This window comes from Zosterops lateralis, assembly GCF_965231275.1.
Source record: "Zosterops lateralis genome assembly, chromosome: 11".
NCBI lineage: Eukaryota > Metazoa > Chordata > Aves > Passeriformes > Zosteropidae > Zosterops > Zosterops lateralis.
The window spans coordinates 715218-742598 of record NC_139771.1 but is presented as its reverse complement, the minus strand read 5'-3'; the positions used below and the strand labels follow the sequence as shown (position 1 = coordinate 742598).

The window sequence follows — 27381 nt, the reverse complement described above, 5'->3', positions numbered from 1 at the left end:
ATGAGAACAGCATAGAGACATTGTCTCCAAAAGTTCTGGTGTGAAATCTTGTCCTCCAGAAGTTGGCAGGACAATGACAGAGTTTACTGATATTAATGTGTTGCTGTGTTGTAAATCCTCCAGGACGGTGGAAGCTTCATGTGCAACATTCTTCCTCTTCAACAAACATGTATTTGGCACTAAATAAACAAACTATGATGAAACCATGAGAAAATAAAGATTTCTAAACCCAGTATTGTAGTTTCAGAAAAAAAAAATTGAAACATCCACTGTCATTTCTTCTGAAGTAAAAACAGTCTGTGGCTTTCAGATCTTCCAGCTGGTCAAGTCAGTTTCTGAGCAGCTTTTATGTATAAAGCCATGTACCACCACACCCTGCAGGGCTGTTGCACCATACTCCAAATTCATGGTGCAGTTGACTATTAATGATTTTTTCCAAATGTAGAAAGCATCCACAAATGAAAAAACATGTAACCACTTACATGTGGAAAGAGGGTTTTTTTCTGAAAAAATAAATACAGTTTCATAAGGTGCTTAGCAATTCTTCCTTTAGAGAAGTCCTTATTCTAAGACTATTTAGTGGCACTTAAATGCATCAGATCACATAAAACCATGAAGCTGAATGCACAAAGAGAGCATTTGAAATATTTCTAACATCGGTTATTAACTGAAGTTTGCTTTATGGGTGCTAAGCAGATATTCAGCTTTGTCCCTTCACCCATTTAGGGGAGAATGTATTTATGTGTTAATCACCTGCTGGGTGGTGGTGGGGAATCTATCCTTTGATCAAAGGGAGACATTACTGGTTTTACTTTACATCCTGTCTCTCTCACTCTTAACTGGCCCATAGCTGGAGGGATTAATTTCAGGATTTTTCTTTATTCCAAGTATTCTGTTACTGGCTGCATACCACCACTCAAGGCATCAGGGCTAAAACCAAACACTCTTTGTGGTACACCCATATGACAGACTTCAAAATGGAAACAATATTTAAGTTAAACCTGTAAGATCAAGTTCGCTGAAACCCTGCAACACATGAAGCTTTTGAACACTTCAGCATCAGATCAAAGTTTGACAGACAGACTCAAGGAAAGAATCAGTACATTTAAACCTATCAATCCTCAAGGAAAAACAGAGTACATTGGTAAAAGTAGAGTTGACAGTACTCATTTTGTTTTGGTGCTAACAGCAGTCAGTATTGCCAGAGCTCATGCTTTTTTCTCTGTACTGTACCTTTTTTTCTGTAACTAAGGTAGTGTTTTTTCACTCATCTTGTTTAAAGTACATTTTTGGAGCTACACTCCTTTTAAGAGGGAAAGGCAGGGTATTTTTCTTCTGAAGGATCACTTCCAGATAAAACTTTCCAAACTTCCTTCAAGCAATAAGACTGTATCTGTGGAGGATTTACATACGAGTTCAGTAGTTTTCATATTAAGACCTCTTTCCCACAAAATCAAAAGACAAGGTACCCTAGGACACTGCAATTTTTGAACAAAGTGTCTTCATTTCTTCTAATTAAAAATTAGAAAACTTACTAAATGAAAGAGATAAATGAAACAAAGGGAATTAGCAGTCTGAGCTCTTTTCTCACTTGCAGTCAGCTGCAGGCCTTTTTGGTTGACAGGTTCAATTCTAAGAACTATTATTACTAGCAGATATTTTTGAGGATTATTCATTTTCCTAAAAATGAAGAGTCATTCTAGTTCTAAATATGTTTCCACCTATTAATTACACATTGGAAATAGATTACAAGCCTCAAGGTAAAGAGATTTGCAACACTGCAACTGCGAAATAGCTCATTTCAATTGTAAAACAGTTAACAATACAACAGTTTCTTATTAAAGTTTCTGCCACCGACTTTAGAAATTAAACGCATTTACAAATAGAGAATAAGATCTCTTAGAAGATGAATTGTGTAAGAGATGGATTAAAAGCTGAATGTCATTTGGTAAAGAAATCTGGTGAAGAAAAGCAGCTAGCAAATTTCAAGCAGTTATACGAGTTTTTTTTAAAAATGTCCTATCATTCATAAGTATTTTACAAATGAGTGCTGCAGGATCTACACAAATTTCTCAACAATTTTTCCAATCTCAGACATAGTATGAGTGTGGGTAAGTTAAATAGGGTGGATACGGAGTTATGTTTTCATTAAATCTAACCACAGATTTATATCACAGCTGCAACATAGAGTAAGGCACAAGAGCATTTAGAAACTTGGTATACTTCTTTGAGCAGTACAACATTGAAGGCAAAAAACCTTTATCATTTTTTTGCCCTGAAATTAATTTAAGTAAACATATAATACTCAATTACTTTAAAAAACCACGAAGGCAATCTTAGAGCAGAAGGCTTGAACACAATTCAATCAGAATGTTGAAATCTGTTATTACTGACACAGGTATAAATTCCTATCAGCCTGTAGAACTGAAGCCAGACCTAAAGCCTCCAACTGCCATAATCAAAATCATCCTAGCTAACAGAATCCCTAAATCATTAAAAACTTACCTCAGTGTTTACATTTGACCCTGGCCATATTGTTGGAGCTGAAATGAATTCTCATGAGCAGCTCACGAGCAGGCCAGGGCAGCAAATGTAAGACACAATACAAAGAATGAGACTGTGCTGCTTTGATGGCTCCAGCAAACTCAGATTGAGGCCTCAGCCACATTGGGAACAGTAGCCATTTGTAAGCTTCCAGCTTTGTTTGAGATTTATCACCTAATATCAAGGTCCTAGAACCATGTGTAACAAAATCAGTCATATTAATATAATTGGCTCAGAAGAAGCTTGTTGCAAGATCTATCAAAAAATCACAACAAAAAAAAAAACTTTAGAAGAACTTATTTTCCTAAAATGTGACACAGATTTACTCTCCAAAATTACAGCTCCATGGAAAGTACCATTTATTACTGTTCTCCATGCTTGCATCTGGTAGAAATCTCTCTATCTGCAAAATGAAAAAGGAGTTTCTGATTCTGATTAGTTAAACAAGAAAACTGCACTGGATAAATTTGAATAATTTTAATAACTTGATTATCTAAATTCGTGCTATAGCCCTTGAAGATAAAGTGATTGCAGGAAGGGTCTTTTGTTGTTAACTTATGGATATAATTCTCTTCCAGACTAAGCTTTTCCACTTGAAGATGTTAGTGCCACTGGCTGCTCTCCCCCAGCCATCAGCTGGATGTTATCACCACTCCTTCTGCTCCCTTATCCACACCAGGCAGGACAACCAGGCTGTCCTGATGAATGGGCACTCATCACTGCTTATGCTAATCTGTCTCAGCTGGCTTGAAGTTGATAAGGGATTCATTTCTTCTGCTGATGGATCTGGGGGGCTAAAATCTCAGCAGAAAAATAGCAGCAAGTGGATAATGGTGGATGGCAGTAACATCCTCAGCTGGCACAGCTGCATAGCTTAGGCTAGGGACAGATTTCCTCATGGATTCAGGTGTGCTGTGGAAGGAATCCAGCTTCTCCTCCCTCTCCCCTAGGAGACTATGACCACCTCATCCCTGCAGTAATGCTGTTCAAGTGAGTGGCTTGATCATTTCAGTAAAAAAAGTTATAGTTTTAAGTAAAACTAGTACATAAACTGTTTATCTAGCTTGGCTGACTTTGGTAGAACTCAGAGCCAAGCTGAAGAAGAGCTCATGGTCTGGCCAGACAGATGTGCTGGAAGACTCCAGGAGAGAACCAGTGAAATCATCACAGATCTGGAAAACAGACCTATACATATTTTCACTGGTTAATTGTCTGTAACACAAAGATCAAAACAGAAACAAAGTGAAAGAGGACGGCTCTGCCATTTCTGATGTGGAGGGACACTCCATCACCTCTGGAAATGAGCAATTAGCCCAAGAGATTTTTTTAACAAATAAGAATATTGATGCCAAAACAGATGACTAATTACAGTGGGACCATTTAGTGAAATCAGAAATATTAACAGGCATTTCTTAGCTATTTTTAATTCATTACTTTGGTATTTACTGTTAGAGCAAAAGTATAGAAATAGCTTAATATTGTCAAAACAATCCCAACTTAATTAAAACACGCAAACCAGTATTTTTCTTAGATTTCTGCATTTTTTACTCTCTGTTGTAGAATTATCTATAAATTATCATGCTTCAGCCACTGATTTGAGGCTCATACTCAAGACAATCCCATCCTGCCCAATGCCTTTACTCTGTCAGAAAAAAGGAAAGGAGGATGCAAGGACACCTTCTGGAACAGCCAAATGCTTTTATTTGTTTCTTTGCGCCTACACCTCCCTCAGCTCAGCCTGAGCCCCAGACACCACTCCCTGAAGATGTGTTTCCATTATTGAAGATGTGTGATCTGAAAATCTGCTCCCCCATAAAACCAGTGCCAGAAGAGCAGAAAGCGTAAGAGAGAGGGGTGGATGTGACTCCAAAGTGGCTCCAGGCTTGTGGCTGCTGGGACTGGCTATCTCTGACAGCAGTCATCACCTCTCAGAAAAACCAAGAGACAAATGTAATGACAACTGGTATTTAATTGATGTTAAGGAGGTCAGCACAGGGAGGTTTTCTTCCTTTTTTCTCATTTTTAAAGTAGCATTATGGTGTTGTAATTAATAGAATATTAAAAATAGATATTATAAGATTATAATTAGGTATAAATTTTCCATGTTTTGATCAACATTTTCTCTTGTATATTTTCATAAACTTCCCAGAACAATTTATATAAATCTGGTTTATTCAAAATTGGGTTTTTTCATCTTTTAGTGTTCAATTGTAAATCTCTACATTCAAACGTTTATGCCATATGACCTTTGATTAGGTCAGGAGGTACTTTTGCTTCTAAACAAACCAGGACCTTCCAGTCAGAATGATCTGCAGGCAGTCCCACATTCAAATATCCTTATATTCACTAACAACTCCTTGAAATTATTTTTAAGACAAATGAAATAATAGTAATTTCATACATTCACATGATAATTTGTAGAAGTCAAACCTAACACAATGCAATTTATCACTGAATTCATACCTTTAGAGCAGACTTTTGCTAATTTTTTTCCAAGATGTCAACTTGGCTTCAGATTTTAAGTCACAGCTAGAAATTACTTGTGTGATATCAGTAATTTACCACTCCAGTTTCCAGCAACTCTAGCATTTCAAAACAAAGATGAAAGCTGTGAAAATACACACAGCCCTTTTTCACTTTCTACAGTGTTTAAAACTGCTCTGGTATGTTATTTATTTTTACTATGGAAGATTATAAATGAGCACGACTGATGATGATGGTAGACCCTGTGATTGTTGTCATCAGACTGACTACATCAAAAGCTTTAAAGTTTAGCTCATCAGCTACATTTTCTCTTTTATTGCCCACCTTCCGCACCTGCAGTGAAAAAGCTGAGGCCAAAGTTCAGGCAGAATGGCCTGACTCACACAACTAAAATAAAAGAGAGAAACAAAAAGTATTGTATTTATATAATTCATTTCCACAGCTACACATGAGGGTGATTAGGAGCCTCATAAATACAATGCTTGAGATAAATGCCCGTCAAAGTACATCTAGTTCATACAAATAATTTTGAGAACACATTTGTGTATATGCACAGGTGTTTTGCTACTATGAGTAGAACAAACAAAAGGAAGAAACTGCTCTGAATAAAATCTGAACAGTACTGAAATAAATAACAGTGTTTTCATTAATTCTAACAGTCCCAGGGTTTCAACTTCCAGCCATAACTCTCATGGCAAGTGACTGACATATTGCTACTATATAATTAATAAAAAATAACCAAATACATACAGCTAAACAAATTCCTACTTTTAATGAAAACCTTCTGTCTTCAGCAGTGAGCAATTAATACCTCAAAATACTAGCAGTAGTCATGAAATCTTTAAGAATAAAAGAAAGGTAACTTTTTAACTAATATAAAATGTCCCAATAAAAATAAAAGCCATAAATGTCTTCCATTAAGAATAAAAATGTTTTAACAAGAATAAAGACTAGTCACAAATCTTTCCATGGTTTGGAAGACAAGCATGGCTTGGGAGGTTCCTCCTTCAGTTTAGTAAAAACTGAGTTACAGTAAAACAACAATCATGCCTAAAAATTCACAAATCCAAAATGTCCTTGGGCTCCAGTCAATGTAGCAACACCCACTTATCTAATTAAGCATAGAGCTGGTATTCAGACACCCAACAAGAAAACCAAAATTAACACTGCAAACCATAATGATCCTTATTTTTTCCCTTGCTTTTCATGCTACTGATGCTCATTTCAAAGTTAGTATGTTTTTTTCCAAAAACAGGCCAAACAAAAAGAAAAAAAAATTTACAAAAGTCATAACTTGAAATGATTCAAACAAAAAGCAGAACAATAGCTGATAGTTAATGTCTTTAAATATATCCTTTATATAGCAACATGACCAGATTTTGTTTTGCTTTGTACTGCTGTTAGCAAGAACATCTTGGAAGAGAACTGTTAACCACGTCTCAGCAAAGACAAATCTAGGCACCACATTTGTTTTCTAACAGCCTTCTCCTCCTCCCTGAAGCATGTGAAACACATTCAATAGTTTGAAGCGAACAGTGAATATTTGCCTGAGCAATATTCTTTCATCCATGTTGCAGACAATTTCTGTTTTAAAGGAGTTTTTACTGAATGGCACTGATGCCTAATGAAAAATGCCAACACAGTGTCTATCTACTAAGGCCAAATTTTAAATCTAGACTTATGGGGTGCTCCTAAATCCAAATTTAGCTGCCTAGCTTTATGATCCTATTTTCAAAAGCACTAGACATCAGCTGCTGCCAGGTACAGGCTTCAGATGCTGTTTCACGTGTGAAGGTAACTCTGCTCTGAGGATGTAACAGACAAAGAAAGGTAACAAATTTATAATTTGTCCAAACATCCCTCAGCATCTTTTCAAACATTCAATCCACTTCATATGTGACACAGAACAAAGTCTACAGTGCTGTACAAACAAATACTGTACAAACAGGTTTTGTGCTGAGTTCTCTAACACACACATGGACAGCTTGTGGCAAAGTCTAAACTGTTTTTCCAGTGTCTGCTGCACTTAAGTGGTTGTAACTAGAGAGGGAAAACAAGCACTTGTGTTTTACCTGCACTCCTCAGCTGTGCCACAAAACATATTTTCTGAGGGTCACACGGCTTTAGTTATCCATGACAGATTGCTATATAGGCTTAATTCTTAAAACTTATCATCACCTCATGATTTTCTTTCTTTTTTTTTTTTCCTCTGGTGAGGAGAAGGGAAAATATCCTGTTTCTAACGAGACTGGAGCACTGCAGCTCCACTGGCTGCTAATGGGCTGAGCCATGAGCTTTCCCTGAACACCTTTGCCTGTTCCCTAACGAGTAACCAGCTCTCTGGAACCTTACAATACTCTCTTATCCTGCCAAGCTGCATCTCCACCAGCATTTAATGTCACTCCTACATAGCAGTTGAGCACTGAAGTGGTAAAGTTTAAAGGGAATTCTATTATTTTTATCTAACTATGATTTAAACATAATTAGAAGACCAGCCTGCACTATCTTTACTGAGGCAGAGTCCCACTTCACGGCCTCTAGAAAAGCTTTGATTGCATAAATCAATCATAACAACTAGTCTTGGAAAAAAAACAAGTTCAGAAGGCAAATGTTTTGGTATATCAGGCACTTTTTTTTTTGGTAGGAAAAATTCCTTTCAAAGAAAACCCAACTACAATTCAAAAGCATATTTTACACTGCTCTAATAAATGCTAAATAAATCTGTCTCTTGTCAGCCAGCTTTCAAAATCATTGTGTTCTTTATGCACAAGTTTTCATAAACCAAATCAAATGTGGTTTTGAGTCTCTAAAAGGGCAAAAATATGCTTTGGTTCATAAACATGTTCCATGTTGCAATGGAAATGCATTAATAATTAAAATAATTTAAACTGTGTAACTACAAATTATGATAAATGTACTAAGTCTAAAAAGGTAACGTGAAGATTTTTTTCTAGAAACCCACATTCTTGCAGTTAAAATACTTTTAAAATTAAACTGTATCTATTCTATTTTCCTCTTCAACATAAAATATATTCCTCATGTTCCTTCTCATTGGGTCTCTTCATGTTCACAGTTAGCTTTTGATAGATGTCTGCAGTAACAAAGCAAATACATAGAAGCTTTTCTAAATAATTTAATTTTATTAATAATGCATTTTAATATACACTCAGTTGATTGAGAGATTTGAATTCCCTCAGCCATACTACTTGTTATGAAAATCATCAGAGAGTGTGAGAGGCAGAATGGTAAAATGCCAAAAGAAATATAACGTGTGGAAGCTTTAATAAGACATTAATCTTTGCTTATGTGAGTAGATTTTGCTCCTCTGAACTGGCCAAATTTATTTATTGTAGTAAATAAAATTGTTCCTGCAAGAAGTAGTGAGCAACATGTTCTACAAGCAAACCACCAAAGCCTGGAGTCCTCAGCAATGTTGAGAATATGGTGATTCTGAGCTACAAATTACCCACTGCTTCAAAGGCAAGCCCCAAACAAGTGGATGGGCATCAACCAATGCCTGACACATCAGGACAATACAGTATTTACTCATAATTTGAGAGACAAACAATACAAGCTGCACTTTGTACTCTTGAATATAACAAGCAAATTATTGTATGGATGATACTCCATGATAATATTTCAGGCAAAGAGCATGTATTACACCAAGGGATTACAGTTCCCTTATTAAATATCTGCTATTTGTTTTAAAATTTCACTAAAAATTAAAATGTAGTCTCATGTTTTTCCATGCATATCATAAATTCTAGTCTACTACAACTGCATGCTTAATCTGTGGCAAAATTTCTTAAGTATCAAACTTTGATACACATTCTGCAAAGATATTACAGTGCTCGTACTGTATTTTAGATTTTAGAGATGATACATCAAATTAATACTAGTTTGAAGAACTTACCTACTGAAAAAAAGAGAAAATTGTTTAGACAGATACAAACAGATGTCTTTTAAAGTTCTGTACCCACCTACCTTTAGCCACAGTAAGTTATGAAAAAACCTACACCACTAGACCATTAAACCATTAGACACACTTTCTCATTTTTCACTGCGTATGAAAAGACATCCTGACTGCATTCACAAACACACTTGTCAAGAAATACACAGGTCCATGCAGTTTAAAGGAAAACAACAATTAGGCTCCAAACTTGAAAAAGAGAGAAAAGAGAGTTTCTCACCCCTCAAAACAAAACTGGAACTTTGGTTTATAGGACTGGCTATGCCCATATACCCTCCTCATCGTCCTGTGTGCCAGACACGAAGAGATGCACAGGGAAGGTGTTGGCATTGGAATGAAAGAAAGAAAGAAAGAAAGGTTAGTTACTTTGGTGAATATAAAATACAAATTTTTTGGCTGTAAATAACATGCCTTTTTTTTTTTTAATGTAAGCCAGTGAACACAACTGAACAAGCTTGTGTTACATATACAAGAATCTGCATCTATAGCAACCGAAAAACAACAACAGTGATGTAAAATTTCTTCCCTCCAAGTTAAAACAGTGTGTAGGAAGGTGATTAAAAGATTAAATATTAAAAGATTATCTATTTTTTAATTGCACGCAATTCAAACCAACATTGACAATGAAAAGGACAAAACTTTAAATAAGCAAAAAAATCAAATTGTCTTACATTTTGTAAAAAGATGCAAAACTGCTGAATTACCATAAAATTTTTCATTAGCAAAGTAAAAGTACACTTTTCCAACATGTTATCAATTAAATTTGTCTTTTCAACAAATGTTAAACACTACACATTTTCAGATACTATTAAATAGTTCTTCCCCTTTTTTCCAGTTTTGAACCATTAGGTTTATTCATTTGGAGTTTAGGGATAAATGACATTAATGACAAATATAAAAATTCATAACAATTTCTTGAATTTGTTTTTAAAAGGGATTTATTTATGATATATAAGGTGAAATCAGAAAGTCTTTCTTCACATTTATTATAAACTTAAACTTAATAATAAAAATAGATTTTACCTTTAATAAAATTTTAAATATAAATATGAACTAAATCAGGAGATTGAAATGTTCTTCCCCAGATAGACTAAGATTGCAATTTTACAATGACTTTACCTATGCACACAGAGATGTACACGTGCACAGCTATTTCTATATATAGTTCTACTGTGCCCAATGATGTGATTCTCAGCTTCTAGAACTCAAAGGTGGACAGTACAGTGTTTTTCATTTAACTCAGCATTTCAAATTCAAATAAAATCACATAATTTCAGACATCCTTAAAATTCACCCATTCATATCTTAGAAACACTTAAAAAAACCCATTCTGTAATTTCAAAACCTTGGAAGTTAACTAGTGTAACATATTGCTGGCATTTAATTAAACCTAAAAAATTAATAAAATGAATGGTAATTAATTATCATTGAAATGGACAGGAATTTTAGCCTGAAAATATACACTGCCAGTCTCCCTACTGTTCCTAACCCATTCTTGTAATAAAAAAAAGAGCTCCCAGATGTCAACTGTTATTAAAAACCAGATGTTAAGATAGATGTCTTGCATGTTGCTGAATTAAGTAAAGAAATCTGACAGTCCACTATAAACTTAGCTATCATTTAACAGATGAAATATGGGTAAATTTTTTACAGTTAACTTGGAACACATCTGAGTTATAAGGTCTACACAAATACACCATAAAGCAAAGGCAGAGTAAGGGCTGGGTATCCTTATTTATTTTTGAAACAAAGAGGCAGGTTCTGTAGAACTTCCAATAAGCTGGGTTTGCCTCACTGAAAACACAAGTTATTCCCTCTGAGTTCTGCAGGAGCCACTCCTGGTCAGGCTCACAAATGCTAATTGAACTGACTTTCAGGTTGACGAGAGACTTTGCCAGAGTAAAGGCTGAAGAAGGAATGAAGGATTTCTTTCCCATTGGATCCTATTTCACTAACATAATGAGTTAGGTTAATCTTTGGTGATATCCCAAAGACAGCAAGAAATCAACAAAATAGACAATGCAACAGGTTTCCAAGTGACTCCTCCCCTAACTACACACTTGCTCTGGTTTGCTCTTTAGAGTATTGCAATTCTTCAAACAGGCAGATGTTCATTTTTAATTCAATTATTTGTGCAATCTTCTTTTGGCAGAATTCTAGAAGAGTTGAAAAATCAAATATTGTCAAATATTTGTAAATATTTTTATGGGAAATTAAAGACAAATATAGTTTGACACTGATCCTGATATATTAAAAGCAATAAATTAAAAGCTGCAGCTCAGCTAACGTCAATCAACATGACTTTATTGAATACCAGTTCTGTCAAAATAACTTAATATCTTTTCCAGTTACAGAGAGACTCTTTTTGATAAGGTAAGTGCTTTGAAATAACATGCTGATATTTCTGTAAGGCATTTTATTATGTGCCACATGACACAGTGTCAGAACCATTAGCTCTGTACTGAATGTTTGCTGCAGAAGGAAGGGCACCCGTAGAGATCTTTCTCATCCCAAACTTGTTCCATATTCCCATGATCTGAAGGAAAAGCCTGACAAAGTTTTCTTGGAAAAGTGAACAGATTTGGAATTATTTGAATAAATGGTATCAGCCACATACACACATGCCTGAAAACATGAATCCACTGTCATAATTGGAAAACACATAGGGCAGACTTAGAAGAAAGGGAATTGCTTCTGAAATCAAGGGTATCAAAAAGATCTTTACAGATCATGGTGGAAATGATCTTGTGGTACAATGTTGGATTTACCAAGACAAACACAGGCAGAGAAAGAAAACTCAGAACTGTTGCTGTATCTCCATATAGTAGCATAAGACCATTAAGAGAATTACACATCCAGTGCTCATGTCACACTCTTGTGAGTATTTCAAAGACTGTAACCAGATCAGGAAACAGCTAGAAAATTATTGAAAAATAAACTTGGCAGTGAGAAACAAGAGACTCAACCTAAATGATCCCTCAGAAAACATTAAAAGATTTTCTGATCATTATTAACTAACATAGAGTAAATGAGACAGATTTTTTTCTCTAGTAAAAAAAAATCTAGACAGAGATTTGGAGGATGTAGTTACACTGCAAATACAGGACATATTTTTCAGTAACTCATCATTTCTGGATGATTTGAAGATTTCATATCAAGTCTTAGACACTTTCTGAAAGATATGGTTAATTATATTTAAACTAATTTTTAAAAAGTATAGATTTGATGAAGAAATTATAGAATAGTCCAGATGATGATCACGGTCCACTTAAGCTTCAACAGGTACAATTAATAAAAATCCTCTTCCATCATTTTTTTCTTACATGTGTTTCAAAAAGAATGTGTGTGCCATGATCATCTCCTGTACACAAGAAGTTTATTACATATTTTCCAATTTTTTGACAAGCAATTTCATAAAATAGCAGTGTGCTGTTTTCACATAAAATTGAATAAAAATAATTTGTAAAACCCCAAACCTCAAACAATAACCTCACTGTACTTTAAAATTTTAATATTAAGAGCAATCTCAAAACCAGTCTCAAGTGGTATAAATCCTAAGTTATAGTTACAAATTTTTCTGTATGGATAGGAACAAGGACCCAAAAGCACTGGATAAAAAACACATAAGAATCAGGACTGTCATTCTGATAGGTTCCATGAATAAATTATTGTATCAAGAAGCTAAGCTTTGGTGGCTCAGTGCAAAGATATAATGGAGGAAATACAGAATTCTTCACTGAATTTTTGAGACAAATGAAAGTCACTACTTATTTTTGCATTCTTGACACACAGTGAAGCAAAATAAAAGCTGCAGTTCTGCCTTATCATTTATTAATATTGGAACAGAGGATTCCAGCAGTATGCTTAGTTTTTCATATCAGTGTGTATCCTACAGAATCATTAATCTATGGCTCTTTCAAACAATAAACTACAATCAAGCAATTTTTCATTAATGTTTGTGTACATGAACTGCTTTTTAAACTTGGATCTTTCATTGGTTTAGAAGGTTAAGAATAGCAAGTCAATGACAAAAACTGCAAAGCAAAATTTCAGTTACTGACAAGTGAAGCAGGAAAAATCCCAAAACTTGAGAGATACCATTTCACTTGATAAATTAGTATATACACTTTTTATAAAATTGTTATCAATTCAGTGTTGGAAATATTGAATGCCTTGAATTTTTATGAAGGGACATCCCAGAATCTAATTTGGACCTGTATTTATAGCAAAGTGAAATAATCTCAAATGCTATTAAGGCCTTTTACAAACCACTGATTTTATTTTATCCTTTTGTTAGTTCTTTTTTTATTTTCATGCTGCTTTTTACTATAATTGCCTACTATCTTAAAACGAAGTATCTGCTGTCACTAAATGTGATTTACTGCTCTGATCAGATTGCCATAAGACCTCAAATAGGGCTTCAAAGTATCAAAATGAGGAGCTTAAAAGTAGTGCTTGGAAAATACTACACAGATGTAGCAGGCTTGTATAGAGACTTTTTCTGTTTTGTTATTAAAATGTATCTCAATGCAAGCTTTGCAGGCAGACTTCTCATCCATCAATTCTCTAAGGCTCATCAGTGTCAGCAGGAAATTTGAGACAGTGGCCTTCAGGCTACCTTACACAGCAGGTTAGAAAAAAGGAGAACTCTAATTATGGTTTACACAATTAAGCCCATCTACAAAATTTTAATAATCAGATGCCAGAAATTATCAGCCCAGTCATAGCCATTCTCCATGTAGCTTATTCTTGATTTCTGGTGAACATGGAGTAGGTGCAGGAGGTAATATTTGCCAGCGTATTCCACCAGCGACAGATCTACAGCCACTACAATGTCCTGAGAGTGGCCTCTGTACAATACACCTACCTTGGGAGGGTATTCTGAATTAATTTTGCCCAAAAATGAATTGCCTTTAGCAATTTCGCACTGTTGGAGGACCTCCTGGAATGTAATTTTCATTTAAGTTGAATCAAACAGGAACTTGGGGTGCCCAATCCAACACCACATCTGGATATGAACCATATGCAAGAAGTGGGAATGACCAGGAGGATTGGATTCTGCATTCTTGATCAGAACTAAAACCCTAATGTAGGTGCACATGAAGACTGAAAAAGTGTGCATGAAAATATGTGTATAAAATTCCCTTACAGCACAATCCCCCTCACTCCTGTGGCATGCAAGTATCTTTATAAAATCTGCTCTTAAAAAAAAGAAAAAAAAAAAAATCCTGATCTCCTTTTAGCTTTTGCAATACAAGCAAAATTAAAAACTTGATGAGTTAAGCTTTTCTGGCTTCCTTCCCACAATAGGAGACCCTTCCTGACAAGGCTCATCACATTTCCCTTTCATGTGCTGCATGCTAAGAAGTAATGTCTTAACTTGGGTTAAATAAATCTAGCGATAACCTGCTCATCTCTGCAACTAACTTCCTGATGACTGATTTATGCTGCTCTCCCTATTATCTATGGCTACTAATAGGTCATTAAACGTGTAGCTGCTGGCTCTGAACTGTGAAACTGTCCTACTTACAGCAATACTTACATTTACAAATATTAATTTCCCCTTTTTACAAAGAAATCTACCTGCTAACCAATGACATTTCTTTCAAATCAAGAACTTAGTCTAAAAATAAGAATCTTTCAGAGCTTAAAGAGACTTTTATCAGTTGTTCAGTTTCTAGGAGCAAACATACCTGAGGACTAATCACATGAACTCTCCATGCACAGAACAACTGACTACAGAAGAGTTTCGTGCATGAATGATTTGAAGAACTGAGCCTGTAACTAAAAAGTGGAAACACTAACAGTGGATTCATTTAAGTGTTTTGGGCATAGAGATTTAAAAGGTCTTTATTTTATGTTTCATTTGTATATTCAAAAAGCTGAATAAATCTTTAAAATTGCTTCAGCAATATATATTTATGTCAGAGGTCTATTTTCAAAGTTATCCATAACAGAAGGGGTCACAAGTGACCATGCATCACCCAGTTATGAAAATGGCCTTAAATCCCATCTCACCATTTGTTCTATTTGTATATAGTTGAGTTAAAATCAATCACAAATATGGCCATGGGGGAAAGTGAAATGTTATTTCTGACCATTTACTTTACAGCACCCAGATTAGTGTTAACATGAATAAGATGTTTCACCAGATACTCATGCATTCTAAAGTTTTATCACTAGATGAAGCGGAAACTCAATGCTTCTCACAAGAAGTGGTCCGTGAAACCAGATTTGTAATGCAAAAATTTATGGTCCCCTTTATAGTGAAAGCCTGTGACATGTTATCTCACTTAAGCAACCAGCGCCAGATATGCAACTTTTGTTATCAAGTTACTGTCTCCCAGAAATGCATTTTTGGCTCTCTCAGTTGGTCTAAAGACCTGTTTTAGACTATGATGGTGGCAGATAATTTCTCTACTAAGAAATATAAGATAAATGTAAACCTCTCTATAAGTGTTGTATATTATAACACACACATTCAGGGGAAATGAAGGAGAGAGATTTCTATAGCTAAACATGATCTCAAAAAATTCTTCCATATGTGGAAAAGACTGGAAAGCTAACATATAAATATAGATATATATAAATATACACACTGCTCAGTGTGTATACATTTATATCACATTCATTAAACCTCAAAATATAAAATAAATTCATTTCTGTAAGCAAAGGAGAGGTATACCTTTTCAATGTGCAAAACCCAACTCCTGGAGTATCAAAGACAGCAAAACCTATTTCCTACTTACTGTTTTTAATACAATTTCAATTTAGCTGGTCTTTTTGTAAATTAAAAATTTAATATCATTAAAAGATGTTTGAAAAGTGTCATGGCTACAATATAACTGCAATTAAGAGGTAGGATTAATAAAAGCATTGACAAATATTCCAAATTTCTATTGGCTTTTACTTTCAAGTGAGAAATCTTGAGTAGCTCACAATGTTTATAACTGTAAAACAGCAGCAAATCAAAATCAAGAACATGAGTATTCCTGAAAGAAAAATTCAGAGAGGCCCTTCCAAATTTCAAGGCACTTTCTTATCTTCCATCGCAAGTGCAATGTAACTCACAATGACCCTTATGTTTGAAGCCAAACCTCAAAATGTGGGAAAGCCTCTGTGGAAGGCGATTTCAGTTTTCTTTTTAGGACAAAGTAGACAGAAATACCTAGAAAGATGTCAGAAGCAGGCAAAATTTTCTCTATCTACTGAAATAAGCCCATAACACTCACTGAGTTTTGGGAAATGCTTAGACAGAAATTACTTTCTCGTTAGAAGAGAAGTATTTGCATTCAGTAGCTGTTTATAATAAACAATATAGCTATGATAACTGCACACAACTTAATTGGAAAATTGGCATTTTAAGGTGACCATGATACAAATGTGATTTTATTGCATTCAGTTCAACAAGCCTGAACAACGTGTGATATGAATCACAAGCTCTTAGTTCCAGAAGAATATGTGTAGCAAAGATGAAAAATTAGAGGAAAGATTAAAAATTTGAAAGCATTTATATGACTAATTTGCACTGCACTTCTGAGTCCTCAAAACACTAATTCAGCACAATACTAGTTATTTACAGTGGATATGTCTGGGATTGTTTATACTGAATGTACTGACAAGCAAACTTTGCCCTGCCCAAATTCCTAAATTAAATAAATCCATGTGACTCCAGTGAGCTTAGTGCAGGCTCAGCTCAGTGCTAATGCAATTGCGTGCTGCCCTGCAGCTGGAGGCACCAGCAGAACAAGTTCACATCCATTTGGGGAACAGACAAGAGCAAGCTCACACTTGCCAAAAACAGAGTGTAAACATACAGGATAAAGAAACACACAGAATATGAAACAATATCTGGTACAGGAAGAAAGGCAATAATTCCAATTTAGTGCAATAGGCAGCTATATCATACCACTTTTTATGGATGACAATGTCATTGGTTTCCTCCTTTTATTTATTCTTCATTTTTCTTGAACAACTAAAGGACAAATTTTCAATGATGCAGAAAACTCCCAAGCAATATATTTCATTTTTCCAGATACTCAACTTCTGCTCTGACTGAACTTTTTACTCACAGTCTAAAGAAATTTGAAGAACTTTATGCCTTTCAAATAACCATGGTTATTTGCATTAGCTAAAATAATATGCTTTGTTTTGTGTTTTATGGCTTTTAGGTTTTGTTGTTTGGTGTTGTTTTGGGGTTTTTTTAAGGAAAAATCTCAGTTTTGATATTCCTGAGGCCTGTTCAGGAGTTTGAGGGTGGCAATTTTCCAGGGTGGCCACAGAATATAAGGCATTATGCTAACAACTAAGACTGCCAAAATACACAAAGTAGCATGCTCTCCCTACACTTAAAATTATACATGCATCAATACAGTGTTTTGTAGATCAGGATCCAGACACTAAAATAATAATTGTTGTTTGACTGTCCTCTGGTTCTGATTTCCAAGTCATCTACCTCAAACAAAATCCCATCTGACCTGTTCAGAGTTTGTCACATATCATCTTTCAGCAACTCTAAGGATATTTAGCAGTTTCAGCTGATGAATAAATACCTGTTGCCAAGACCAGTCAGCACTTTAAAAATCAATAAACACTTTTTTTTTCAGAGCACATGGTCTTCTTCAAAAAGTTAGTTTTTAGTGGCTTACACCTACTTGGCAACAGTCAATTTGTTGTTAAGTTTCAGGCATCACTGCGTGTGATTTCTTTTCTCAAATGCTGGAGTTTACCAGAATATTTTTTAAAATGAGGCACATTTAATAGCAAGACAGCTGCAGGCTCATTCTGGAATAGCTGGCTTTTTGAGTGGCTGGAAGAGAAGCTCCAGAGATACACCCTGTCTCATCGCTGTCCTGATAAGGACTTTTCCTTTAGATAAGAGGATAGTTCAGAAACCTTGAACTACCTTTTACGCCGCCTTGCTGAGATCTCAGAGGAACAGAAAGCTTGTTGGCAAGTTTGTAACAAATTACTTCTAACACTAAATCTTGTAGAAGGGCCATCAAAAACGTTTTAAGTAGGAAAAAAAATCTCTTTGTAGCCAGACAGGATTAAAAGATGTAAAAGGACATCTTTTTACATGCTTAGGCACCATGTGATATTCCATCCTCAATTATAGCTTCAAAGAATAGGGCAAACTTTCTGGAAAGCAGCCAGTTCCTAAAGCATGCCCTATAATATTCACATTTTTTAAAAAATAAGATTTTTTTTTTCTATGAGCATATAATCTGTCATAAAACAAAATTAAAATATATTTGTAGCCCTGGTGACCGCAGAGTAAGGCGTTCAGCTTTGAGTCCACCACAGCTCAGGTATTCAGGAAACTCTTAGGAGATTAAGAACACTGTACATTTTATTTCTTTAAAAATCTCCGGTGGTATGGGTAGTAAGAAGATTTGATAGTTTTTATAATCATCAGGTCTGGCAATAAAATCTAAAGTATGAAAATTCTTCAGATATTATACCTCCACTCTTAAACTGTGTTAATGCAGAAACAAGTTCTTTCCTATGACCTCTCAAGTACCCTTCTATCCTTTTAAGAATGCCATCAGACATAAGTATATCTGAGACGAATGCATGTCTTACCTACACTTCTTTTTCCATGTAGAGATGCCACTTTTAATTAAATAATCAATTACAGGTTTTTTTACTAAGGCACCCATAGGCAGAATCTTGAACTTAGAACCTTCAACCACATCTTAATGTTCTCATGAAGTTGAAGAAGTCCTGGGTAATAACCAAATATTGCTATTCATTATGTGGAGACCATCCTGGAGTTAGAGGTTGGTTATACATGCCAGTAACTTGAGGACTGTAAGGACTTTCAGCAGGGAGTGAAAAATGCCCACAGAAATGAACAGTAAGTGAATATGGTTGACTATAGCCTCAAATTCAGAACAGGAAACAAACAGGGAGGGACTGAGAGACTCCTGAGATCAGAAAACCAAGGGGAAGGAGATGTCACAAATTCACCAGAATTGTGGTTAGCAGGGCAGAATTCCCTGTTGGCTGGTAACTCACAGGCCTGTTCCCAAACTCAAAGGATACAGCTGACAGGAGGGCTGCTCAGGGAGGCTGCTGTGGCAGGGAATACAAATGTGCTGATTCCTAACAACTTTCAACAACAGCAATTTGCTACAAGAGGACACAGTGACTGGTGTGACACAAGAAGGTACTTCCTTCAAAACTGAAAGATGATGTGGGCAACTGTCGCCAAGACAAAAATGTTTTAAAAACCTTAAAAAAACCCCAGTAAAACAGGAAAAACAGGATACAGAGGTGAGAAATACAAGAGGCAGGGAGCTAGACGGTAGGGTTTGGGGGAAGTTCTGTGCTGTGGGGCAAGACAGCTGCTAATCTGAAAGACCACATTTATTTAGCCATGGGGTTTTTTTTGTTCCAGATAGCTCCTGGATGCAGCAATCCAGATTAGATTACTGTAATGCACTCTACAAGAGGCTACATACTACAACTCCTTGGAAACTGAAGCTAGAGCAAAATGCTTATTAAGCTTATTTTCCTTCTAGGAGTATTATACCCACACTTCAGGATACACACTGACTGCCAATATATTTCCAGGTGGAAATTAAGAAAGATTGCCAACCCTCAAGCCAAAACTGGAGAGAATTTAAGTTTTTGTGCAAAGCTGTAAAAGTATCTTTTTTCTCCCTGTTTTTTAAAGACTAGTATAAAATGGCTAATACATGCTATTGACATGGCAGCACTCAATCCCCAGAAATTTACTTATGTCAAAAATCAGATGCACCAACATAACCAAGGAATCACATCATGACCAACTGTTACAAGACCATGTGTATGGGCAGATGAGAGGTAGAGTCTTCCTAATGTTTAGGAAGCTTCCTTACAACTTGACCAGAGTTAGGTCTAGACAAAGATGGCAAAAAAAAAAAAAGGTCACCCATCTATGCTCTCCCTAGAGAGCAAAAAAAGAGGGCATACAGGCAAAAAGCAGCTGAAATTTTGTCTTTGTTCCCTGGCAGCAGCCAGAAGACCTAAACACATCCACTGTATCTGAAAAAAGGTGCTCAACTAGTTCCTTCAAGTCAGAGATCCTATCCTTCATTAAGTCTAAAGTCATTCTGCCATATGTTGCCCATGGCAGGATAGGAAATCAAGTAAGAATTATAAAAAAACATTATCATTAAAAAAAAAGTCAATACCTGAACAGAAAAGCTTCTCATAAAAAATATGCCTATTTCAAACTGGATGTGCATCTTCCAAGGTCTTCCAAGAATCTGCTGGTACACCTTTCTCTTTACAGAGAGTACAGAAATGTCTTACTCTTTGTTACAAACATGTACTCCAGTGCCCATGTACGTACCTTTATGGACATATAATGGCATGCATTTCCCTATATAAATCTAGTATTATCTATAGAAAAGAGGAATATTTCAAATTAACACTGTTCAGCTGTCTCTGCCTCTCGAGAAGCTGGGAGAAAACTTTCAAAATCCCTCTCTAGCATTCACCAAATTAAACAGTATTTGTGCTACAACATGTATAACTTCCTCATCTCCTTATAAAACTGGAAATGCCCTCTGATGATTTGCAGGTTTATTATTTGCAGTTTATTCTGTGCTTTTATGTTGGATTACAGTTACATATCTAGAATCTGTAATATTGAATGGGAAATGCAGATTTCTATGGCACACAGTGATCAAACTGCTGCACAAACAAATGCTGAAAAGAAGGGTAAAGAGCAATGCAAAAAGTAAAGAAAAAAATAAAATCCATGATTGAAAAATATAAGATAAAGCAATGCCTAGAGTTCACTCATGATTACCCTTGACTATGCTGTTCTCAAAGATTATTTCAGCAAGGATTTTGCTATGGATCTCGTGTTTGCTTCCCTTAAAAGTAATCTGGGCTAATCCATTGTTCACAGAGTCTGTGGAAATTTTGAGATGACAGCATTTCAGGAGAAGACCTATTCTGAGTCCAACACAAGATGAAGTAAAGCTATATTCATCTAACCTGTTCTTAGAAACCTCTAAGAAAGGACGTTCCATTACATGTATATGAAAGAATGTCTACATTTTGTTTCCATTTACAGATTCATTAGACTCTTGGTGAAAAAGTCTTCTTTTTAACATCTAACCTAGTTATTCTTGTCAAAATTAAATTTACTGCTCCTACCCCTCTTCTCCATTGGGCACCGGAATACAATTGATCATTGTCTATTTACAACAACATTTTATGTATTAGAAGACTTATGTCTCTCCTTTGGTACTTTCTAGACTAAGCAAACCATGTTCTTTAAGCCTTCCCCACAGGTCATGTTCTCTAAAACTTCTATCATTCTTGTTGCTCTCCTTCTGTCCCTTTCTACTTTGTCTATGTTTCCTAAAGCATGGAGATCACAACTGTAAACAGCTTTTCAGATGAGCTCTCACCAGTGCTCAGAGGAACAGTATAATTGCTTCCTGCTTCTGCTCCAGTATTATATCTATCCCAGAATTAGATCCAACTTCAGTGCAATGGTATTCCACTGTGCAATTTAGATTCCTTTTCCCATGCTATTACCTCATCAGCACATGTGACTTCTCCCCTGTTAACGAACTTTCTTTGTGGAATTTCAAATTACCTATTCTAGACTCTCCAGTTTATCAAGACTGGAGCAGCTTATTGAGAAGTTTGACTGCTCCTATGGTGCTTGGAGCTTCTTACAGGTCGATTCATGATCAACAATAATAATGGCATTTCTATTTCACCACTGAAATAATCTCTACAAAAATACGCCACAGAATTGGATAAAGGACAGACCTCTTTGGAACCCTGCTGTAACTGGCCCTCCTGTCTGAAAATGAGCAAAGGAAAATTTGTCTAGTGGTTGCACACCCATCTCATGGCAATCTCATAATTATTTAAATTTAAAAATACAATTTTTAATTAAAGCTTTTCTTACTGCAATTCATTTTACATTAGTTACTCATTACATTACAAAATTATGTATTTATTTGCATATTACAAATATCTGGTGGGACAGTGTTAAAGACCTGATGAATTAAAAGCTACCACTTTCTGCTTTAACCACAAAACCAGTTACCGTTGCAAAGGAAATTAGATTTGCTTGACATAATTTTCCTTGGCAAATTCAAGCAGACTAAATACAGGCTGGGTACACTAGACGGGAATTCTTTTTGAGAGAATGGCCCAAAACTATCACCTAGGAAAAATGCTGAGACTACAAGTGCTAGTAAATACTACTAAAATGCCTGTTATTTTATATGCTCTATCTTTAATCATGCAACTACTTCCACCATTCATATAACATCTCAATGTTCTTCAATATGTTTGAATGAGTGTTGAATACTGACTTCCATTATGCTTCTTATCCATTCTCTTCCCTGAATAAGCTGTTACCCTGCATTGAAAAGCACTTGACTAAATGTTAGCTCTCTTACATTGTCTTGTGCCTCAAATTTTTTTCACAGGTTCAGGTTTCTTAAATTAGTTGAAAACAGTGTCTGGGTTTCAGTAACACTGTGGTGGTTATCACCAGTTTTTTCACATCTCTTGCCTTCATTCGGGGTTTTTCATTCCATTCCTTGCATAAAACCAAAACTTTTTTTATTTTACAGATATTTCCATACCATTTTTTTCCTTCTGTAAACTCAGCCAACTTATCTCTGTTAATCAGAAACAGAACCAAACCAAGACAGGAAGTCCTTAATTCCCTTCTCCTCTTTCTCACAGAAAAAGTTGTTCTTAACATGTTCCAAGAATTCAAAGGATTATGTGTTACTTTGTTCAGGTTTGTGGTTTTGGGTTTATTCTTTTGTGTTAGTATCCAACAAATCGTGTTTTCTCATTCTTACCTGTTCCTGACTCTAACACAATTGCATTGGTCACTCCGTAAAAAAGTGTAATTTGCCTTTTAGCTTCCTTCTCCCAATTAAGTAGTCTATCATACAGCTCCATTATATTTTCATCCTTGTTTTTCCCTTTTATTTCTACCCAGACACTACGAACTTATAGCCTATTCTGGTATCAAAAAATGATTTTTCATATAAAAGCAATGTTAAATGTTTCCTCAGGCTCCTTCATCTGAAAATTACTTACTTGTTTCTACAGACTGTTTTTCTACTCCAGAAAAATAAGGCACCAGACAAAAAGCCAAAATTTTAAACTGTTTCAGGACAGAAATAAATAACAAAGCTATTCGTTTCAGTTCAAAGATGCATCATTGCTTATTAGTTCTTTGGAAAATTTGTTTTATTCTGAAATAGCAACATAATGAAGTTATAAAACTGAGGGTGAAGAAAGAGGTGACCAACCTGATCTGGAGAGGGTCTGTGGTTGTGTTGTGTCCTCCCAGGAGATCGATGGTGGTGGTGGTGGTGATGGTGGTGGTAGTGATGATGGTCGTCATCATAGTTATCTGCCATCAGCTTCATTCTGTTTTGTGTCTGTTTAAGATGTAAGGCAAGACCATTTTATTACATGTTGGAATGTATTATTCTGACAGTGTTTTAGGAAGATCTTGGCTCTGGGGGTTTTTGGGGAGTTTTTTTTTAGCTGAAGGATCTAAGAATAGAAATGCAGACTGCTGGCTCACAAAGAAAACGAAAGAGAAACAGAGAAATAAAGTATGTGAACACATCCTCTGTTTCACCTTTCACATCCATAGAATGACATGAAGTCAGAAAAGTAAATGATGACAGATGACGTGCTTGAAGGGCAAAAGACATTCAGCTTTTCTAAATGTATTATTGTAGAGCTATTTCCTATTTTGTCCAGTCTAACATTATGTCTTAGCAATTAACTTTTTAAATCTCAGTGAAAGGAATATTAAGTGTACTTCAAACATTTACAGTTAGCTAAAAAGGCATGTCAGCAACCATCATGAATAGTTATTCTAAAAGTTCTATTTTGGGTAATATATTTTAAATGTACACCAACATCACGCTGCTAAACAATAAGTAAAACAAATCTGAAAACTAAGTGATAGAGACACAGGCACTTGGAGAAATAAGTGATTATGGAACTTGACATATTACTGAATGGAAGGAAGTCTAAGATATAGATCTTGAAAAAGAGATCAACACTTCAGCTACGATTGTGTACAGATAATAAAATCTATGTCACCATGGGATAACAAGATACATTACTGCTCTTTATCACTATTACAATTGTTCCATACCTTTAAATACATAGACCTGAATAATTCAAAAAATATCTTACTACCAGTAGTTTGATACCAATGGATACAGTTATTTTTTTGTGGTACCAGGACTCTCTCAGGAAAACCTGTTAAACTGCAACCAAGTTTTACTTAATTTTGCACTAACAAAACCCGGAAAAAAATGCTGTCAACTCCCAAAGATCTCTTCCAAAATTAAAATAATCATTTAGAGGCATATAAAGTTAATACCACACAGATGACTGAAGGAAAGATAGCAGTCTTAACTCACTTGGTGTCATGCCCCAAGGCAGCAGGTAACCCCATTGTGGATGGCAGCTAAAGACATTCCCCAGGACTTGGCCCAGAGTAATGAGTTCCAAAGGACCAACATAAGCAGATGAATTTGAACACAACTCATTTGTTCAGTATGTTCCCACATTAACTGGTCTAACTGCCTTCCAATGCAAAGTGCCCATGAGATAACTTGTGTCCCATAGCTAGTATGTGGTAAATTTACTTCCAGGACTGCTGTAATTTGATTTTCCTTCGACAGCGATCCTATATCAAAGTCCCCATTTGGAAAATTTCACTGGCAAGTATATTTTAATTGAAAACGTAAAACTTGGAGATTGCTATTAAATTCCTCAACTTTTACTTTTTTTTTGCTGAAGTTGAAAAGGGATTTGAAAAAAACAAGCAAACTAAATATTCGTATTACATAACATTTCAAGAATACAAAGTCTAATGCAAGGGAAACAGACACAGATTCCTAGGAAATCCTGATGTGCCTTTTCAGCAATTAATTTTTTTCAGTTGTCACAATGTTTCTTGAGCACTTCCACGATGTTCAATAGAGGATCATAGAAAACTGCTTTGCAGGAGGGGAGCTGTACACAGTTTAAGTAAAAAGAACCAACTAACCCAACCAAACTCTCAAGGCATCCACAATAAAATGACAGAGGAAAAATCACAGGTCAGACGTGTACTGTTAGACTTTCTGAGGATCTCCATAGCACTCTAAGAGGGTCTTTTCAATATGTTACAGAGTGAGAAGAACCTGCACAGTTGGAAATATTCCATTTTCTCCCTCTGAAATACAAAGATGGAAGCAAACAGCTGAATGAATTTCAGTTGTGACTTTCTACTGATTTTGCTAAAAAGATCATCTCAGTCTGAATCACCATAGTTGGTCTGTTGTCTTTAGATTGTCTTTAGATTCAAAGAGGAAGGCCTTTGGAACAAAAGAGTGAAAAGATGGAGAATTAATAGACAAATAATAAGCCACTTACTATAAACACTGTCTTACCCTGCCTCTTTGGGGAAGCTCCTAAAATTTTGTTAGTTTATTTTCTTATCAATGAACAGCCGTAAATTTCCTACCTTTCAACTGCATTCCATAAAGAATGCAAAAGTTAAACAAGATGATATATGCAATCCTAAAAGTGTCCTCTGTAATGAGGTGTTGGGGATTAGGCATGTCATGGGATAAGAACTGTAAATGAATGATGTCATCTTTCTAATTTGGTGTTGAAATATAAATAAACTACTTCTAATGTTTCTTCCTTTTGCATGCCAGATTGCAATAAAATGTGCACAAAGAAATGTTAATGCTCTAGTAGCCTTTCTTTAGTGTGCCTGGTCTGGGAGCAAAATATACGAGAAATATAAAATGATAATTTCTTTTCCACTCAAGAAACCATCAAACCATCTAAATTTCAACATAACTGGTAACTGTCATTAATTCTTAAAATTATTCAATTTATCTGGCAAAATATTAAAAGCTTTTGGGTTTATTTGTTAGCTCTTTAAATGATAGCAAATATAATTTTGATGATCTGTTTGTCTTTGCTTTAGCTACTGGTAGTGCTCAACTTCCACACTGAACTGTATTTCCCAGGTATTCTTAGCTTTGACTTAACCAGTAGAAACAGCTTATGATTTCAAACTTTTAAAAGTAAGACTTTTGAGAAGGACAGGAGAGAAGCAGGAGAACAACAGAAGTAAAGTTATCCTGAAGAACAATACAGTCCTTTTCACATCCTTCTAAACAAAAATCTGTAACATTACTTTTGTTTGCTCCCTTTGCTAGCTTTTGATATTTAGCAGCCTTTGAAATGCCAACTATATTTTTATTTGAGGAAGGAATTAATTAACTACATTGGAATTTGTTCAGGACCCCAGGGCCTCACACCCCTACACCTACATACAGGCACACACAGAACAGTGTGTACATGTTGGGACACTGGTTTATCAGTCAGAGGAGAATCCTCATGGTCTGGGTGCCAGATCAACACATTCAGGGACTGCTTCAGTACTGCCTGAGAGAGGAAAATACCACCTAGTGACCTGGCAATGCCATCATCTCCTGCAGCATCTTCAGCACCCAAGACTTTTTCTTACATCTCTTTAGAAAGCACAGCACATTACTCAGCACATTACTATTCTAGCTGATCAAGACATTGAATCTTGAAATATACAATTAATGAAAAATGGAGTGGTGATCACACATCCATTCAAACTGTGTAGTATCTAATGTGCATCACTGGTTACTCTGCACAAGTCACACCTTTTTTGAAATAGTTACATTGCATAGGTCAAACTTCTATTCACATTCTCCTCTGAAATGTGAAAATGGGGTTTCACAAACTTTTCATAGCCACAGCTCTGACAAAAAAAATTTCCATGCCAACAGTTCTTTTTGAAAATGTCTAGAGAACAACAGTCCCATACCTGAGAAGGAACAGGTTTTAATTTGAATTAATACTAGAAAAGAAAAAACACATTAACTTATAAAATGCAACAATTAATTAACTCTGTCTCCTAAAGACCCTGTATGGCCTTACTAGTTCTAGGCTACACAGTGTCCTCATATTCTTTTTGCTCTTAATGTATTGACTACATTCAAAAAACACTGCGTTCATTTTGAAATAAAGGAATGATCGAGGAATTAAACACAGCTTAGATCTACTTGCACAGGTATATTAACCCTTAGGGCTTGAAACACTTGTCTTTGATCATTCAATATAATTATTTGCTAAGCTGTCAAGGTCATGAATGGTATGTGTAACTGATTTTTTAACCCACTTACCAAAGGATTTATGATGCAGCACTGTAAGAAAACCGAGATATTCTTGTCCTCCTAAAAGTCTGTTGAGTTTAAGGAAGGATATAGTGAAATGAAAGTCTTTGATTGACTGGTAACAGACTAAACAGCTTAACAGCAATCTGTAACTGTAAA

At 35.5% G+C, this 27381-nt stretch overlaps 1 protein-coding gene across 5 annotated transcripts in view; it reads right to left on the bottom strand.

Annotated features, from left to right (window-relative positions):
* Positions 1-27381, bottom strand: part of ERC2 (ELKS/RAB6-interacting/CAST family member 2) — a 438499-nt gene that overhangs the window by 101111 nt on the left and 310007 nt on the right. For all 5 annotated transcript variants that reach the window (XR_014590924.1, XR_014590925.1, XR_014590926.1 and 2 more), the window contains 2 exons: positions 23296-23427; positions 9219-9284 (listed from right to left, as the gene is read on the bottom strand). Coding sequence is in view for 1 of the 5 variants with exons in the window: in XM_083869813.1 (XP_083725939.1) it covers positions 9258-9284; positions 23296-23427 (159 nt within the window). In the remaining 4 variants the exon portion in view is untranslated. The remainder of the gene's footprint in view (positions 1-9218; positions 9285-23295; positions 23428-27381) is intronic.